This window comes from Pinus tabuliformis, chromosome 8 (genome assembly GCF_031772625.1).
Source record: "Pinus tabuliformis cultivar Carrire ecotype Pingquan chromosome 8, CPIR1, whole genome shotgun sequence".
Lineage (NCBI taxonomy): Eukaryota > Viridiplantae > Streptophyta > Pinopsida > Pinales > Pinaceae > Pinus > Pinus tabuliformis.
Window position 1 is genome coordinate 809,298,755 of NC_142294.1, and position 19,921 is coordinate 809,318,675.

At 33.9% G+C, this 19,921-nt stretch overlaps 1 protein-coding gene across 1 annotated transcript; it reads right to left on the minus strand.

Moving 5' to 3' along the window:
• Nucleotides 1-10,688: 10,688 nt before the first annotated feature.
• LOC149238046 (AT-hook motif nuclear-localized protein 28-like) lies at nt 10,689-13,122 on the minus strand. Its single transcript, XM_089372899.1, has one exon. The coding sequence runs from the start codon at nt 12,445-12,447 to the stop codon at nt 11,560-11,562; it is 888 nt and encodes a 295-aa protein (XP_089229025.1). The 5' UTR covers nt 12,448-13,122; the 3' UTR covers nt 10,689-11,559.
• Between the last annotated feature and the right edge of the window lie 6,799 nt (nt 13,123-19,921).

Below are 19,921 nucleotides of genomic sequence, written 5' to 3' on the forward strand. Positions count from 1 at the left end.
TGGTATGTATTACAGACACAATGGTTCCATTACAATATGCTCTATTGTTATATCGCATCCGCTATACCGGAACTGCCGCATCAAAAGATGTAACGCAAAGGAATGTCACACCAAAATATATGATTGCAATATCATTGCAGACCCACTGCACCATTGTAATACAATTCAATATAATATCGCATTTGTCGCATAATCACAAACCATAAAGGGATGCTCCATTCAAGAAAGTGATTTTGATATAATATGCGGACCCAACAAGTTATTGTAACAACCCTAATATAACATCATGTCCAGCTATCGGAAGTTATGCAAATCATAAATGGTTTTCACCATCAGACCGCCGATTGCGATCAGACTTGTGAACCCGGCGGGCCGACGATTGTGATATTATTGTGGACCCAACAAACCTTTGATTGCGATAGAGTGGTGGAGCCAACGGAGTTATTAAAACATTTTATTAAATATCGCATCAGCTACGAGGTGATATGTGAATATTGGTGATGTTGATATCGGAAGACAAAGCATGTGCACTCTTGTAAAACCTTTGATTATCATGAAAGTTGCGATTGTAGGATTAAAGGAATGACGTGGCATGTGGGACCTCCAATATGAATATAGCCTCTCTTATGATGCAATTTCTGTAAATAACAAGGCTAAGTTATAATTGATTGAATATTAACAAAAGGCCCTCCAATATATTTTTAATGTGCCACCACATGCACAAGTCAGACTCCCTCCAATGGACGTGTCTTTTTTGTGGAACATATATAAATACAGTTAAACATTTCACCTTAAGGATTGATCTTGGGCATTGAATATAGAGAAGAAGTAACAGTTCACAACTTGTGAACTTGAAGAAATAGAGGAAGCCGAAGTTCGAGTGGGAAGGAAGTTGAAGGTCCAGCAGGAAAGAAGGAAGCCGAAGGTCGAGAAATTTTGTTGATTGAGTTAATCTTTGAAAGGCTCAAACTTGTGATGAATTAAAAGAAGTACAGACCACAACCTGAAGCACAGTTTTGTGAAGATCTGTATGACCTCGAACCAACAAAGTAAGATTTCAGCAGTCATCGTTTGAAGGGAACAATAGACAACACCAGCATTGAAGTATTTGTGAGTTAGTTCCTTGGAAGTGAGATACCGCAACAGTCACTCCTGAAGAAGTTACTCCTGAAGCGGTTACCGCGACAATAAGAACAAAGGCTTGAAACAATGAATTGTTTTTGTCTAGACATTGAGGCTTAGCGTAGATATCTTGTTGAAAAACTTCAGCAAATCTTGGAGACATTATTGGAGATCATGATGCCTATTTGAAAACATCATTAGGTAACTCTGCAGACTGCATTTGGGCAATATGAAGAGTTGTGAAGACTCCTTCATATGAAGACAGGTTGTCATTGATATAGCAATGAAGCTGTAGATTGACAAAATTTAATGAATAATATTTTGGGAGCGGATAATTACTATCAAACATATCTAAACAAAATATAGCAGTGGGTTGGATTCCAGAGGGTTGGTGCCCTGAAGGTTGGAGCCTCGAACAAATCCAAGGTTATTGCCTTGACAGGATAGTGTTGGAGCCCTTGTGGTTGGTGCCTCAGAATTGAAAGGATTTGTGTCCTTGGAGTTGGTGCTCCTAAATCCAAGGTTGGTGCCTTGACAAGATTGGATCGAAGCCCTAGAAGTTGAAGCCTCACAAAAGACCAAGTTGGTGCTTGGAAACAGGTTGGAGAATGGGGAATTGAAGATCGGTGTCTTCGTCAAGGGTTGGAGCCCTACATATTGTATTGGATTCATTATAAATATTATATTAATAAAACATTTATTCCTATTTCTTATTTTGTGTTCTAAATATAATTGATTTAACTGGTATAAGTAATAATTGAAAAGGAATACTAATTCACCCCCCCTCTCAGTGTTTCTAACAAATATGTATTGAATAGATCAATGCTTTCCATTCCAATGGATGGCGCTAATGTTGTACTAGGAGTCCAATGGTTATAATATTTAGGAATGCTAGCTTTTAATTTTCAAGAACATTTCATGATTTTTTTTTTAAATAAAGGAAATTGAATTAAGGGGTAAGGCAAAGAAACCAGGGAAGATAATTAGCTCTAATGGCATGAAAATACTTTTGAAGAAAGAGAAACATGGAATAATTGCACAATTATGTGCACTAGAGGTTCAAACATCAAAATCATTTATTTCTCCAGATTTCCAAAAATTATTGGACAATCATTCTAAGGTATTTGAGACTCCTAAAGGCCTCCCACCTATTTGTGATTATGATCATGCTATTCACTTGATTACATGAAGTGTTCCTCTAAACATCAGGCCTTACAGATATCCCTATGCCCAAAAAAGTGAAATTGAACATATGGTTGTGTAAATGGTAGAGGTTGGTATAATTAAACCTAGTCAAAGTTCTTTCTCTGCTCCAGTGGTATTGATGCACAAGAAGGATGGATTGTGGTGCATGGGTCCATATTCTAGAGAGCTCAACAAGCTCACTATTAAATATAAATTTCTCATTCTTGACATTGATGAATTGTTGGATAAATTGCATGGAGAAATTTACTTCATCAAGTTGGATCTTCATTCGGGATACCATCAAATTAGAATGAAAACTTAAGACTTTCCAAAAACAACATTCAGAACTCATGAAGGTCATTATGAATTTTTGGTCATGCCTTTTGGCCTTACTAATGCACCTTCCAAATTTCAAGGTTTGATGAATTCCATTTCAAACCCGTAGAAAATTTGTGTTAGTATTTTTTGATGATATACTAATCTACAACAAGTCTTGGAAGGATCATGTTCAACATGTTGACAGGGTGCTCGAACTATTGGAAGATGAACAATTATATTCAAAATCTTCCAAATGATTCTTTGGAGTACAAGAGGTGGAATATTTGCATCATATTCTATCTCATGAGGGTGTTAAGGTAGACCCTACCAAAATTAAATCCATTAAAGAATGGAAAATCCCCACAACCCTAAATCATCTTCAAGTATTTCTTAGGTTGACTAGATATTATCACAAGTTTGTTAAGAGTTATGGGAGAATAGTAGTGCCTCTAAAAGCATCACTTAATAAACATGCATTTTCCTAGACTCCATAAGCAACTAAGGCCTCTGGACATCTTAAAAAGGAAATGTGCCAAGCACCAGTCTTAGCTACACCAGATTTCACAAACACCTTTATTGTGGAATGTGATGTTTTGGGAAAAAGAATTGGTGTTGTTTTAATGCAAGAAGGAAGACCCATTGCTTTTGAAAATCATCCAATCAAGGGAAACTGTTTACACAAGCCTATTTGTGAGAAGGAAATGTTGGCAATACTACATGCACTAAAGAAATGGTGACCTTACCTAATGGGAAGACACTTCAAGGTAAAAATAGATCGCGATAGTCTTAAATACTTTTTGGAACAAAGATTATCTTTAGAAGAGAAACGAAAATGGGTCACCAAGATGTTGGGTTATGAATTTGAAATCATCTACAAAAAAGGGAACCAAAATATTGTTACAAATGCACTCTCAAGAAAATATGAGGATGTGGAAGCATTAATCTGTGCCATTTCTATTATCCAACCTGATTGAATAGCTAAAGCAATGGATGAATGGAAGAAAGACAAAGAGGTGTAGACACTCATTCAAAAGTTGCAACAAGATCCTAATACATCTAATACATTTATCTGGAAAAATGATTCTTTATGGTACAAAGATCACTTATATCTCTGTAAGAATTCCCAACTCAACCCGCATAGGAGGCCACTTAGAATTTTTAAAAACTTAACACATGGTCAAGAAGGAATCTTTTTTGGATGGCCTTAAATCTGATATTCAGAATGTTGTGGAGGAATGTATGGTTTGCCAACAGAATAAAGTTGAGACAATTAATACCTCAGATCTGTTACAACCTTTAGCCATTCCAAGTCAATGTTGGGAGCAGGTCTCAATGGATTTTATCACAAGTTTACCCAAGTCTGAAGAAAAGAGTGTCATCATGGTGGTTGTTGATATACTTACCAATTATGCATACTTTTGTGCATTATCTCATCCATTTAAAGCCAGTACATTTTTCACTACATTTATGGAAACAACTCAAAATCTACATGGAAACCCAAAGATTATTGTAAGTGACAGAGATCCCATTTTCACTAGAATTTTTTAGATGGAATTATTTTCTTGTCTGGGTACTCAATTAGCTCATAACTTATCTTATCATCGTCAATCTGATGGGAAAATTGAGATAGTAAACAAATGTTTGTAACGATATTTTCATTACTTTGTATCTGATTAACAAACACAATGGGTCAAGTGGTTACCTCTGGTTGGATGGTGGTATAACACTTCCTTCTATAATGTAGCAAAAATGACCCCATTTATGGCACTTTATGGATATCATCCACCATCCATCACATCATCTTTAAGGGAAAATAATAAGGTTCAGGCAATGGAAGATCACATCAACCATCAACAACAAGTTCTCCAACTCTTAAAGGATAACCTCACTCTGGCGCAAAATCGAATAAAACAACAGGTTGATCAACATCGTAGTGAAAGAAGTTTTGATGTAGGCTACTAGGTATTTTTAGGACTAACCACCATACAAACAAATGTCCCTCAAGCAAGCTAAAAAGGATAATAAATTATCACCCAAGTACTATGGTCCTTACAAGGTGCTGCAAAAAATTGGTACTATGTCAAACAAGTTGCAGTTGCCTACATCTTCCCGAGTACACCTAGTTTTCCACATTTCATTCTTAAAAAAGGTTATCGGTGACAAGATCTTAGTTCAAACAATATTGCCAGAACTTGACAAAGAAGGAAAATTCATATTGGACCCTAAAGCAGTCATGGAAACAAGAACCCGACAGCTACGAAATCGATCAATTTCAGAGTATCTTATTAAGTTGGAAGAACTTACCTACTTAAGATTCCACGTGGGAGGATGGAAATTTTATATAAAAGCACCCAAAACTACAAAGTGTTTAGGACAACACATTTTTCAAGGATATGGGCATGTTAGGTCTCTATAATACTAGTGTATCCCCCTTATTGTTATTACTAGCGCAGACCCCCTATTGTTATTGTTGTGCCCATGTAGCCCCCATATTGTTATTATGCCTCATAGAAGCCCACTATTGTTATTGTTGTGTCCTTACATTATTATTGTTATGTAGGCTCTAATTATATTGTAACCCCTTAGACTCCTCTATATAGCAAGGAGGTCTAATGATCTGTATCATCCAAGAATTGTTCATTTATGGGATGTAAAGTCCCCCTCAGAGACTAATTTTGAAGTCGTTGATCTATCTTTTTTGTGATCTGATTGCATAACAACATGTCTAGATGATGGCATTTAAAAATGAAAATTTTATCATAAATATGTTTAGTTTACTATGACTCATCCTCACAATGACCTTTATCTTAGTTTACAATCTCTATTGATGATCTGAGTTTTATCTTTGTTGATGATCCAAGTTCTACCTCTGATGATGATTCAAGCCTTCTCCATGATAATGATCTAGTTTATTCTAGGATAAATTAGATCGAGCCCTTGAATCTAGTCCTAATGAAGTTGAGTGAAGTTGCTCAGGATGGGTGTTGGTAATTGTTGAAATTTGAGTCAATCTAAACGAGTGTTGGAAACAGTGATCACTACTAAAGGGGGTGGGGTGTGGAGCTGGGGTGTGGGGGTGTGAATAAGTAGTGACCATAGCTACATTCTTCAATAATAATTTAAGCATTTATGTACCCTCACACAATGAAATGTGGTTGTCAATCTTGATCTCAAAGGGGTTTTGAGCTCAAATGTTGTGGTCAATATTAACCTAGAAGGTGTTGATACACTAATAAAATGTTTTTAAAGATACTCTCGACCAATATTCCTCTTAGTAAACCTTGAAGCAAGTCCTTATCTTTTGTTGCTTCAAAAAGTCTCATTAATCATATTTTCCACCAACTACTTTAAGATGTCATGTTGCTTTAGAATCACTTCATTAATCATAATATGTCATGTTGCTTTAGAATCACTTCATTAATCATAATAGACACAATGTCTAGTAAATATGGTTGATTTGGAAGAGGAGCCACCTTATAATTTGGGAGAAAAGGATCCACCCAATGGTTTTGAACGAAAGAAATGAAAACTATATGAACTTTCTTAATATCGTGATGAGGCAGTATAATGATGATAACACTCACTATTCCCTAGGATAAGTATTGAAAACTTAGGAGGAAATAAGCCACCTTAGGATATGGGAGAGAAGGATCTACCTATGATTTTGAGAAAGAATTGAGAGTTATATAAACTTTCTTAGTATGATGATGTGTCAGTATAATGATGATGGTATTTACTATTCCCTAATATCATTGAAATTATTATTCACTATTCTATAAAATCATTGAGATAAATATAATGATGATGGTATTCACTATTCCCTAAAAGCATTGAAATTGGTATTCACTATTCCATAAGATCATTGAGATAAATATAATGATGATAGTATTCACTATTCCCTGAGATCAATGAAATCAATAACATGAAAGTACAAAGTTGACTCTATTCAATATGTCAGGATGTTTCAAAATAACTTCATTAGTTATAATTTATATAATCTATTTAAGTATAGTTAACTTGGAAGAAAAAGAACCACCTTATGATGAGGATGAGCTACATCCATATTATAATTTTAGAGAGAATTGAACTCTAATTGAAAGAGAATTGAACTCTAATTGAAAGATGATGTAGTTATGACATTGTCAGTGTGATAATGATGACATTCATTATTCACTCAAGTATAATACAAGAATTATATAAACTTTATTATATAATAATAATATTTATTATCCAAAAATCAATAAAATTTAATTAACTACCATTTTTATATAAAATTGTTTTAAATATTTTTGAAATAAATAAATAAAATAATTTCATACACCTAAGTGTAATGTGTTTAACATTTGTGAATAACCATGTCTTTAAACTCTGAATAACCTAAAGCAATTATTTTTTTTTAAAGAAAAGGCCGTCTAAAATTATTGAATCATGAGTTCTCTCTTGACATGTGGTACGCTTCCGAGGTAGCTTCAATTATACATTTTTCTTCCTTTACTCAGTTTTAAAAAGAAACTTTAATTTTTGGAAAAAAAAGGAAAATCATATTCATTTACTCCATTGTCACACAGTGCAACAGAGCAGGCACTTTAATTTTTGAAAAAGGAAGTAATAGCTCTATTTGTCAAACTTACTTTACAGACACAATTAAAGGAATAACAAAGTCACTTTAACAGTTCCATGTCTATTCTCCTTCACATTTATCTCAAACTGTACCCAACCAAACCATTTATCTCAAACTGTACCCAACCAAACCAAATGGTCTTGCTGGGCCTCTAGCCCTGTAGAATGGCAGGGTCCACATAGTTGACTCCATTAAGCTCATAAGGTACCAATAATACATACACAGAAGGAGCCAAAAATAACTCACAAGTGGACTTTAATCTAATTCATGCCTTACTTCTCAAGGAATTGCAGTAACAGACATTGATATGACATTCTCACATATAACCTTTCAAAAGGGAAAAACATTGGACCAATCACAAATATTCCTATGCTTATAGGGCAAGATTCCTCAAAGTGATACAAGGAAGGAATTTGCAGATAGAATAAATTACCTGCATGCTAGTCCTCGGCTGTCTTTACTTAATTTTCATGGGTCTGTTCACGTAGACATTCCAATCCTTGTTTTTTTCCTCTAAAATAGAGGATAGGAAGCCTAGATAAAGTCTCTGGTATGGTTAAAATTTATGGATATCTATCTATCAATTTCTTCAAAACAAAAGGACCAAAGTCAATGTAGCCATTAATTGTTTCCTGACAGTTACCAAACATACAAGATAAAGTCTTTGAAAATTTTATGCAGATCCTTGTGTCAATTTCTTCAAAACATTGGACCAAGTACAAACTACCATTAATTATTTCATGACAGTTACCAAACATGCAGGAGTAATGAGCCCTCAACATCATACCATCCCAACTGTGTCGTGAAAGTATATGAATGCTTGGTTCAGAAGCGAAGCCAAGGCCACCCAAGGATTGACAGACATATTTCCTCTAATCTGTCGTTACCAACTCCCCAACCACATTCCATATCCATACCGTTGGAATAAGATTTGGTAGACGATAACACACTCTAACAGTAACTGTACTTATCTTTTATGAACACACGCTGTCATGGTTGGATTAGAACACCCTATAGACTGGTATAATCGGTTTCTGAGCTAATTATTCCACAGTCAAAAGCTAAAAAGTTCTAACCAGCCAGCCATGATCATGACCACGGGTTAGAAAACCTTATAGATCGATAAGATCGTTTTCTGTGTTCATTCATCCACAAACAAAAGCTAAAATGGCTTGTTCACTGCTGCTGATAATGGAAAATGAAAGCAGCCAGCCATGATCATGACTATGGTGGTATGTGGGTAGTCTGCAATTTTTACCACCTTGTCTAAATTAGTGCAAGTATTAGTAATGCAATGTCTTAAAACATATATGATATCACAAGGTTGGTTTTTATCTAAACATCGGACAACTTACGAGATCATACAATTTTTACCACCTTGTCCAAATTAGTGCAAGTATTAGTCATTCAGTGTCTTAAACATATATGAGATCACAAGGTTTGGTTTTATCTAAACATCTGACACCTTAACCAGATCACACAGTATTCCAGAAATTCACATTATCATGTTATTGTGACAATCAACATGCTAAAAACACAGTATTCCAGAAATTTACATTATCATGTTATTATGAAAATCTATATACTAAAATGTATTGTTATTACTAGGTTTCCTGGTGAAGAATGGTGGAGAAATATATTTGTTATTACTGGGTTTTCTGGTGAAGAATGTTGAAGAATTGAGTTGAGTTGATGCGCGTGCGTACATTGTGCTAGGCACGCGTGCATGTGTTGCAAAGTATGAGGAGGCATGACATGCGCTGTCATTATTATTTTTAGTTTTGGGGGGACATTTAACACACTTGCTTTATCCTCCTTTACTTCCTTTCCTGCTGCTGAGATTCCTCCCCATCTCACAAGATGGTGACAGGCTTCTTGTTCATATCAGACAACATCTCCATTCATGTGCAGATGCCAGACGTACTGCCAGGCTTTGGCTCTGGCTTTCATGCACCTTAATCTTCTCTCAGGTTTAGGGTCTTTTTAGGGTCTTTGGCCTATACCTAGTAGAGACTATTAGCTGTGAATTAAAAGGCAGTAGCTGTGAATTAGCTTTAAACATGTATGGCAATAATTCTGATTGAACAACCGGTAATCATATCTTTGGTACGGCCATCAATGAGCACAGAATGCCTCTTCTATAGAGCAAACAAATCAGAATAGTATACTAAATCTCAGAAATCTACAGGCCATCAAAACATATCTACAAAAGATCAGGATCATGAAGCAATCAATCCCATTCTAACATATCAAAGGTTAACTAATGCAAAAAAAGTTAAAACAGTAACAGTCATCGATACAGCAAGCTGCAAAATTCATCTGGACATGCGAGACAATATTATAGCTAGTTTGATCATTTTTGCATTATCATTCTGGCTCCACTTAAAACTGTAATGGAATATACAAACAGTTACATTCATTCAATTGAATAACATAGTTAACTGCAATACTGCAATAGAGAGAAGTCAAAAATATGCACTGCAGTACAAAATTACTGTTTAATTTAACAACTGTTTGGATTGTAGAGTTGAAACCACCAATAATGCAAGCAATTACGCTCGTACCAGATTTCATTTAGGTGGGTGATAAATATTTCGAAGTACGATTGATTCTCTCCATGAATGTGACAAAGTGGGAATGAATAGTCTTAGTAATCCTTAAAGCAAAAGCAATCCCTTTTTTCTTCGTCTTTATAGAGAGAATCCCGGCCGAACTTGGCTTACTTTCTTCTCTATTTACGAGTATCACTAAATAAAAAATGGAAAAATTATCTCAGAACCAGCAGCCAAGCTAATTTGTTAACGTAGAAAGCAAGTTAAAATTGCGAGTTCTAAGATGAGAAACAAATTTAATGAGTGCTGCACCTAATTTTTACATTGCTAGGTAGGACAAACTATAATGAAATAGTTCATGCAACATGGTATCAGATAACCCAGAAAAAATATATACAGTTGTTCAGATCAATGAATAATCAAATTTATCCTCCACCCACATCATATTTTGACTCAGTTTAGAAACTCTTGTATGCAATACTAATGTGGAGAATTTTGCAGACATGGATGGGAAGTTCGGAAAAAGAGATAGACAATACAAAACAAAGGTGACTAAGAAAGCTTCTATTGTGTTTTTGAAGATACAGTAGTAAATAATGTCTGAGAGAATATTAACATAAATACCCAATAATTTCTCCAACATCATGGCCTGGCCTGTTATTGAAAAAGAAAATCACGAGGGAAGAAGAACATGACAAATCTAATTAGATATACCGGACAATATTATAGAATGCATTGATGAATCAAGAAGAGCCAACGCTGACGCGTCTCTCAGTGAAAAACAGACCAAGAAAACGCTAATCACTACATATATTTAAACTGTCTAAGAACCAATTATGTCTTCTAGAATACTAAGGCTAAAGTGAATAAATATACTCAACAAAACATAGTATCTGGAAACCATCTGTATATAAATTCAAAGAGCTGGAATCTGAACAATTTAAAGATTTTGCTTTGAGTTACAAACCAAAACATCAAATGGGTGCAGTCAACTTGGGACCATAGAGCTTTGTGTAGCGTCCCTTTCATGGCCAGAGGCCAAATTTCTGATTAAAGGTCATGTACATGCTGCAACATTTGCAAGAAGCCTTCTGACACTACACACTTTTGTGGTACACAAGATGATAAACAGTCTGACATTTAGATATCTTTGACGAAACTGCGTTCTCTTGTGTTTGCAAAGACCCCCACAACTGACAAGGACTAGGCAAATTCATTGGATTGGAACCCTTTTCTGGAGGGCTAGTGATGTCAAATATTTTGAGATCACACCGCCAAATGCCCGGCTAAGAAGAAGAAGAAGAAGCCTCAGTATCTTCACCACAGTGCCAAATTAGTCTGTTCAGAAGGATGCAACTCCATGATTGAAAACCCTATCCATGGTTAAAAGCTTAAAAAACCCAAAAATCTATCCTAAATACAGTCAAAAAATTTGAGCTAATGGCAAAAAATATCACATTGAAGCGCACACAGAGAATATATACACAGAATGGAATCCATGAGACCAGAAATGCAAGGTAATGATATTTAAAACTTCCAAAATTTGAACTAAAGAAGTAAAGTCTCGGGAATGCTGAAATACTAAGGCCTTCAGCTCCCAGCAAAAAACAGATCAAGAATGATAAAAGAAACGCTGGTGTGTCCCAACAAATTTAAGTTTTCAAAAACTTCCACATATTAATCACTCCCAGCCTGAATTCAGCTACAAAATTTCCATACCCAAGAATGAGGATATATACACATATATGTTATGTATATATCCTAGTAAGGCGGGCGGGCGCTGGTTGCCCAAGCGAGGACATCAGGCGGAATCTGGGTGTTGATGGGATTGCTGTAGATTGGCATTCCACCGCAAGAATCATTTGGTGTTGGGTGTCCATGGCCGGTAGAGGCTGCTGCCAGAGTTCCCTGATTGTTCTGCAATTGGGTGTTCCCGGCGTTTTCTTCGTCCAGTTCTGCGGGCAGGCGGTGATATGAGGGATTCGTAAAGGAAGATGCAATAATGGTAACCGGTCCGGCCGCGGTGAGCTCGCCGGCCACACTTCCTCCGACGACCTGCCCCTGTGCCCCGGCGAGGCTTATAGTCAGCCCCCCGGACAGGGAACTCGGGGACGAAGAAGAAGCCGAGGGAGCCGGCACATACATGCCGGAGAGCGACAATATCTCGAACCGGCCGCGGAAAGTTAGCGGCACGGCGGGCACGGTGGGTTGCCGAAGGGTCACGCTGGCGACCGTGCCGCTTCCGCTCATGACGCAGAGCCCGATCTGCTTCCGCCGCACAAACTGCAGAACACTCTCCCCCACATCGCAGCCCGCGGTGATCTCCAGGACGTGAGGTCTCATGGCATTTTCGTTGTCCCGGGTTATGATAATGGGAGGCTTCGGCTTATTCTTTGAACCAGGCGGGCGACCCCTCGGCTTCCGGGCAACCTCCACAGTCCCGGAACCTCCCTCGGCTCCTCCACCACCGCCACCACCAGAGGAGGACTGAATGATCTGTGTCTGTGATCTCCCTCTGCCCACTCCTCCACCGCCTAAATCACTGCTGCGGCTCTCCTCTTCTTCAGAAGTCTGGCATTCTCGCTGAAAGTGTGCATGAGAAGAAATTCCTCCTGTAACTCCCCCACCTGCTGCTTCAAATTCAGCCATCACAGCATCAGACTTATAAAATTATATAAATAAAAAACAAAACAAAACCCCTGTATCTCCCTGTCAAGCGACACTCAACAAATGGTATTTTATCTCTCAAAATAACTGGCTGGACCCATCTATATATATATATCCGTATCCTCAAATCTCCATTAGCGCTGCAGCAGCAAACTCCTTTACAAATATTTAATAACTTAGCCACAGAATAAGAATAAGTCCACCTTCAACAAATCTATATTATTATTATTAATATATATAGATTCACACTTGGACTTTGGACTTTCGACTCCCCGGCGAATAATCTCCACACCCCCTTAACAATACCACCTCCCACTCATGGATTTTAATCTCGGCGGCGGTGGCGGTGGTGTGGTGGGGCAGTGGTGGCGATTTGTCAAGCAGCTGTGGATTTCTAGGTCGGCGTTGGAGGGAGAAGCTGGAATGATGGAAATGGCTGGGCCGGTCGGCCGTCACTGGGTCCACCAACAACTCCGCTACACAGCCTCCAACGCACAAAAAACCAGCCCACCCCACACTAACACCACCCTAACACCACACGCCACTCCTCCTCAATTATCTTTTAACTAACTCTATCACCATTCCTCCTCTGTAACAGACCCTTCAACTGCAAGCAAATAATTTCAAGTCACAAAGTCATCCCACTCAACCAAAAGTAAGAGCAACAAGCGAATCTTACAACCAAAAGAGCCTTCTATTTGCCGCAATGATCTAGATCCTATATTCCATGTATTATATTCAAATTCTCAATTCATCACTGTTGATGTTATGTTAGTGAGTTATTTTCAGATAATTACATATTTTTGGATGTGAAAGCTATGTTTTCTACTTCTGTTTTATAGTGGAGTAGATTGATTGGATATATGTTTTATTTTTTTATTTTTTTTATGGAAATTTTCTGCCCATTTCGAGGAGAAATTTCTAGTGAGTTTGCTTACTTATTAAGTTACTTTTTCTAGTTTTTTTTTTTGTAATTCTCTTCGCAAGTGAGTTAATAAAGTTTTAAAGTGATTAAATGTAAAGTTTAAACTCTCAAAATACTCAATTTTGGGTAAGTGGAGTATAATTTAAACTCTCAATTTTTATTTTTATTTTTTTTGGGTAGGTTTCATAATTTAAACTTCTTAAAGTTTTTGGGATAAGTGTAGTTTAAATGGTCCATTTTTTTTATAGGATAGTTTAAATGGTTAATTGGTTGGTTTTTTTTTTAAGATAAGCATAGTTTAAATGATCAATTTTTAGATTTTTGCTTAATTTAAATTTTTTATTTTTATTTTATTTTTATTGGGATAAGTATAGTTTAAATGGTCATTTTTAGATTTTTGCTTAATTTAAATTTTTAATTTTTATTTTATTCTTATTGGGATAAGTATAGTTTAAATGGTCCATTTTTTGATTTTTTACAGTAAGTGTACTTTAAATGGTCAATTTGTTGGTTTTTAAAATATAAGTATGGTTTGAATGGTCAATTATTTTTTGGTTTTTTCGAAGTAGATTTTTTAATCTATTTTGCACAAACCTTGTCAGAGATTAGGTGAAATTGTGGTATAATCCAAGTACATTGGGATTTCCACTAGTTACAATCCAAGTTACCATTTATTTATTTCACGGTTTTTTTGGGACACTTTAAATGGTTGATTTTTTTCCCTTTTCCGTAGATTTGTGAATCTACCATTTATTTATTAACATTTTTTTTCCAAGTGAGTTAATAAAAATATAATTTAAAGTATCAATTGTGAAATTGTGATAGAATCCAAGTACCTTGGGATTTCCACTAGTTACAATCCAAGTTACCATTTATTTATTTTTTTTATTTAAGAGTTTTCTTTGGGACTCTTTAAATGGTTGACTTTTTCCCACAAATCTACCATTTATTTATTAACAATTTTTTTCCAAGTGAGTTAATAAAAATGTAATTTAAACTATCAATTTTTTTGGGTATTTTTTAGGTGGATTTTTAAAATATTTTGCAACGAATCTGGCTAGAAATTGAGTAAAGTTGTAATTTTAAGTTGTTGATTAATTAAGTGAAACTGTAATCTTAAATGGTCTGACTCCGTACCATCCAAGTTACTATATATTTATATATTTATTTGACCATTATTTTAGGGGTGAGTTAATAAAAGTGTGATTTAAATGTTCAGATTTTTGTTATTATTGAATGGATTTTGCCACAAATCTTATTAAAAATTGGATCAGAAATTGAATAAGTGTAGTTTAAATGGTCCATTTTTTTTTATAGGTAGTTTAAATGGTTAATTGGTTAGTTTTTTTAAGATAAGCATAGTTTAAATGGTTAATTTTTAGGTTTTTGCTTCATTTAAATTTTTAATTTTTATTTTATTCTTATTGGGATAAGTATAGTTTAGATGGTCCATTTTTTGATTTTTTAGGGTAAGTGTACTTTAAATGGTTAATTTGTTGGTTTTTAAAATATAAGTATGGTTTGAATGGTCAATTATTTTTTGGTCTTTTTCGAAGTAGATTTTTTAATCTATTTTGCACAAATCCTGTCAGAGATTAGGTGAAATTGTGGTATAATCCAAGTACATTGGGATTTCCACTAGTTATAATCCAAGTTACCATTTATTTATTTCACCGTTTTTTTGGGACACTTTAAATGGTTGATTTTTTCCCCTTTTAGATTTGTGAATCTACCATTTATTTATTAACAATTTTTTTCCAAGTGAGTTAATAAAAATATAATTTAAACTATCAATTGTGAAATTGTGATATAATCCAAGTACCTTGGGATTTCCACTAGTTACAATCCAAGTTACCATTTATTTATTTTTTTTATTTAACAGTTTTCTTTGGGACTCTTTAAATGGTTGATTTTTTCCCTTTTGGGTAGATTTGTGAATCTACCATTTATTTATTAACAATTTTTTTCCAAGTGAGTTAATAAAAATGTAATTTAAACTATCAATTTTTTTGGTATTTTTTTGTGGATTTTTAAAAATATTTTGCTACAAACTTTGCGAGAAATTGAGTAAAATTGTAATTTTCAGTTGTTGATTAATTAAGTGAAATTATAATTTTAAATGGTTGACTCCGTACAATCCAAATAAAAGTGTGATTTAAATGTTCAGATTTTTGTTATTATTGAATGGATTCCGTCACAAATTTGGTTAAAAATTGGATCAGAAATTGAATAAGATTGGTTAAAAATTGGATCAGACTCTTTAAAGCCTTAGTCTAAGGCTTATGTTTCTTTGCCCTCAAAGATATAGAAATTCCAGTCATATTTTGAAAAAATCTGGCAGGAATTTTTGTAAATCCAATTAAAAGTTGTTAAACTTCATAATTTTAGATGCCATAGATGTTTTGATGGTGCTTAATCCATTTCCACCATTAAAAACATGATTCAAACACTCCATCTACAAGATTTTTTGAAATTTTTTTGCCATTCCAACCACTTTTGGGCGTCCGAGCAATTCCTCCGCATTCATATAAGGCTCCCTCTTTAAATGGTTGTTTTATTCCATTTTAGATAGATTTGTGAATCTTCCATTTATTTATTAACATTTATTTTCCAAGTAAGTTAATAAAAATGTAACTTTAATTATCATTTTTTTTTGTATTTTTTGGATGGATTTTTAAAATATTTTGCCACAAATCTTGTTAGAAATTGACTAAATTGAAATTTTATGTTGTTGGTTAATTAAGCGAAATTGTAATTTTAAATTGTTAACTCCATACAATCCAAGTTACCATATATTTATTTGATGGTTATTTTAGTGGTGAGTTAATAAAAGTGTGATTTAAAAGTTCTGTTATTATTGAATGGATTTTGGACTCCGTACAATGCAAGTACATTGAAGTTTTTCGGAGACATCATATTTATGGTTTCAATTTTTTTCTAATTAAATTTATATTTTTTTATATATGAGTCGAAGTAGATTTTTTAATCTATTTTGCCACAAATCCTAGGTGAAATTGTCCTATAATCCAAGTACCTAGGGATTTCCACTAGTTACCATTTATTTATTTAAATGGTTGATTTTTTCCCCTTTTGGGTAGATTTGTGAATCTATCATTTATTTATTAACAATTTTTTTCCAACTGAGTTTATAAAAATGTAATTTAAATTATCAATTTTTTTGGTATATTTTGGGTGGATTTTTAAAAATATTTTCCCAAGAATCTTGCTAGAAATTGAGTAAAATTGTAATTTTAAGTTGACTCAAGTACAATCCAAGTTACCATATATTTATTTGAATTTTATTTTAGGGGTGAGTCAGCAAGAGTGTGATTTAAATGTTCAGATTTTTGTTATTATTGAATGGATTTTGCCACAAATCTGGTTAGAAATTGGATAAGATTGTGATTTTAAATTGTTGACTCCATTGAAGTTTTTCCTAATGTAAAAATATTTTGCCACGAATCTTGCTAGAAATTGAGTAAAATTGTAATTTTAAGTTGTTGATTAATTAAGTGAAATTGTAATTTTAAATGGTTGACTCCGTACAATCCAAGTTACCATATATTTATTTGACGGTTATTTTAGGGGTGAGTTAATAAAAGTGTGATTTAAATGTTCAGATTTTTGTTAATATTGGATGGATTTTGCAGCAAATCTTGTTAGAAATTGGATAAGATTGTGATTTTAAATTGTTGACTTCGTACAAGGCAAGTAGGTTGAAGTTTTTCATAATGTAAAAATATTTTGCGGCGAATCTTGCTAGAAATTGAGTAAAATTGTAATTTTAAGTTGTTAATTAATTAAGTGAAATTGTAATTTTAAATGGTTGACTCCGTATAATCCAAGTTACCATATATTTATTTAAAGTGATTTTAGGGGTGAGTTAATAAAAGTGTGAAATTGGGTAAGATTGTAATTTCAATGCAAGTACGTTGAAGTTTTTGATAATGTAAAAATATTTTGCCACAAATCTTGCTAGAAATTGAGTTAAATTGTAATTTTAAGTTGTTGATTAATTAAGTGAAATTGTAATTTTAAATGGTTGACTCCGTACAATCCAAGTTACCATATATTTATTTGAGGGTTATTTTAGGGATGAGTTAATAAAATTGCGATTTAAATGTTCAGATTTTTGTTATTATTGAATGGATTTTGCCACAAATCTTGTTAGAAATTGGATAAGATTGTGATTTTAAATTGTTGATTCCGTGCAATGCAAGTTGGTTGAAGTTTTTCATAATGTAAAAATATTTTGCCACGAATCTTGCTAGAAATTGAGTAAAATTGTAATTTTAAGTTGTTAATTAATTAAGTGAAATTGTAATTTTAAATGGTTGACTCTGTACAATCAAAGTTATTATATATTTATTTGACTGTTATTTTAGAGGCGAGTTAATAAAAGTGTGATTTAAATGTTCAGATTTTTGTTATTATTGAATGGATTTTGTCACAAATCTTGTTAGAAATTGGATAAGATTGTGATTTTAAATTGTTGACTTTGTACAATGAAAGTACGTTGAAGTTTTTCATAACGTAGAGAGATCATATTTATGTTTTTAATTTTTTTCCTAATTAAATTTATATTTTTTAATGTGTGTTGAAGTAGATTTTTTAATCTACTTTACCACAAATCCTATGAGAGATTAGGTGAAATTGTCATATAATCCAAGTACCTTGTGATTTCCACTAGTTACCATCCAAGTTACCATTTATTTATTTAATGGTTTTCTTTGGGACTCTTTAAATGGTTGATTTTTTCAATTTTTGGTAGATTTGTGAATCTACCATTTATTTATTAACATTTTTTTTTCCAAGTGAGTTAATAAAAATGTAACTTAAACTATCAATTTTTTTGGTATTTTTTGGGTGGATTTTTAGAAAACATTTTGCCACAAATCTTGTTAGAAATAAAGTAAAATTGTAATTTTATGTTGTTGATTAATTAAGTGAAATTGTAATTTTAAATTGTTAACTCCGTACAATCCAAGTTACCATTTACTTATTTTACGGTTATTTGAGGGGTGAGTTAATAAAAGTGTAATTTAAATGGTCAAATTTTTGTTATTATTGAATATATTTTGCCACAAATCTTGTTAGAAATTGGATAAGATTGTAATTTTAAATTGTTGACTTCGTACAATGATTAAAGTTCAATAAGAACGAATTGTCTAAAGGGTGACAGTTTTATTTCTCAAACAGTTAGGTTGGGCAGTTACCCAACCCTAACTACTTCCTTGAAAAATTTATTCCAAGGAAGGGATGAAGAGGATGGAGGCATCTGGGATCTAGGAGGAAAAAAGAGAACCGATTCACTGTGTTGGAAGAACGGATAGTGGAAAAGTAGTTAAGTTTGGTTAAGACCAGATAGCTACTACTATTCAAGACAGAAGTTCTTGAGAAGAAGACCCTGTGAGGGGTAGCTTGGCGGGAGACTTCAGCGAAACAACGCAGGTCTCAAGGTTGGGAGGCAAGAAAAATAGGAATTAAAGTCCAATTCATCGGGGGTGACTTCAAAACAACGCAGGTCTCAAGGTTTGGAGGCAAGAAAAACAGCGAAACAAAGCAGGTCTCAAGGTTGGGAGGCAATAAAAGCAGAGAATTAAAGTCCAGTTCAACTGGGATATAAGCGAAACAAATAAGTATAATGTGGAAACCCTAGCTACTTAGTCATAGGATTTATCCTCTAAATAGCATGGTGGAAATGTTTTTAAGTAGACTATTTACAATAAAATTATTTACTGTTAACTCATAAAGACAGTAAACCTATAGGTAATGAAATTATTTACCGTTAACTCATAAGGACAATAAACCTATAGATAATGATTTTATTTACTATTAAAATCATAAAGATAGTAAACCGATAGATAACGAAATTATTGACTATTAAAATTCATAACGATGATGAATAGTAAATAAACGAAAGTATTGATTGTTAAATTCATAGAGGCAGTAAGTGAAACAAAGACTGTAAACCTGAGGATAAGGGAAATAAATTACCACTATTCTTAGAAATAGTAAATAAAGTAAAGACAATCTTAAATCAGGATAGGCAAACTTATTTTACAGGAGTCACAAAATAGTAGATGAACCAAAAACTATATGTAACCTATAGCTAAGTTATGTGTCAAACAGATATTATTGTCGACCCACAAATTTGGAAAAAGGGAATGGACTGTGTGTAGTTTCAAGTTAGAAAGAACACAAACAAATGCTATTATTATCCCTAACCATTGATTAAAATGTAACTTGGGAGTTTAGGGGAGGAACGACGATTCTGCCTCGTTATCAGAACAAGAAAATAACTAACCCTTGGAGAGATAAAGGTAGGATGGAGGGTTTCCACTACCAACTTAGCTCAAAGCGGCAGAGCCAGAAACTAGATTTAGCTAAACATTGCACTCAGGCAAAGAACCTTTCCAACCAAGAAAATGAATGCAAGATACGCCGCTAAACTGTAACTTTGGTAAATTCCATATACAATCTGTTGTAAGTTAATAAGATTACAGCACCACAATTCGAAACTGGAGAAAT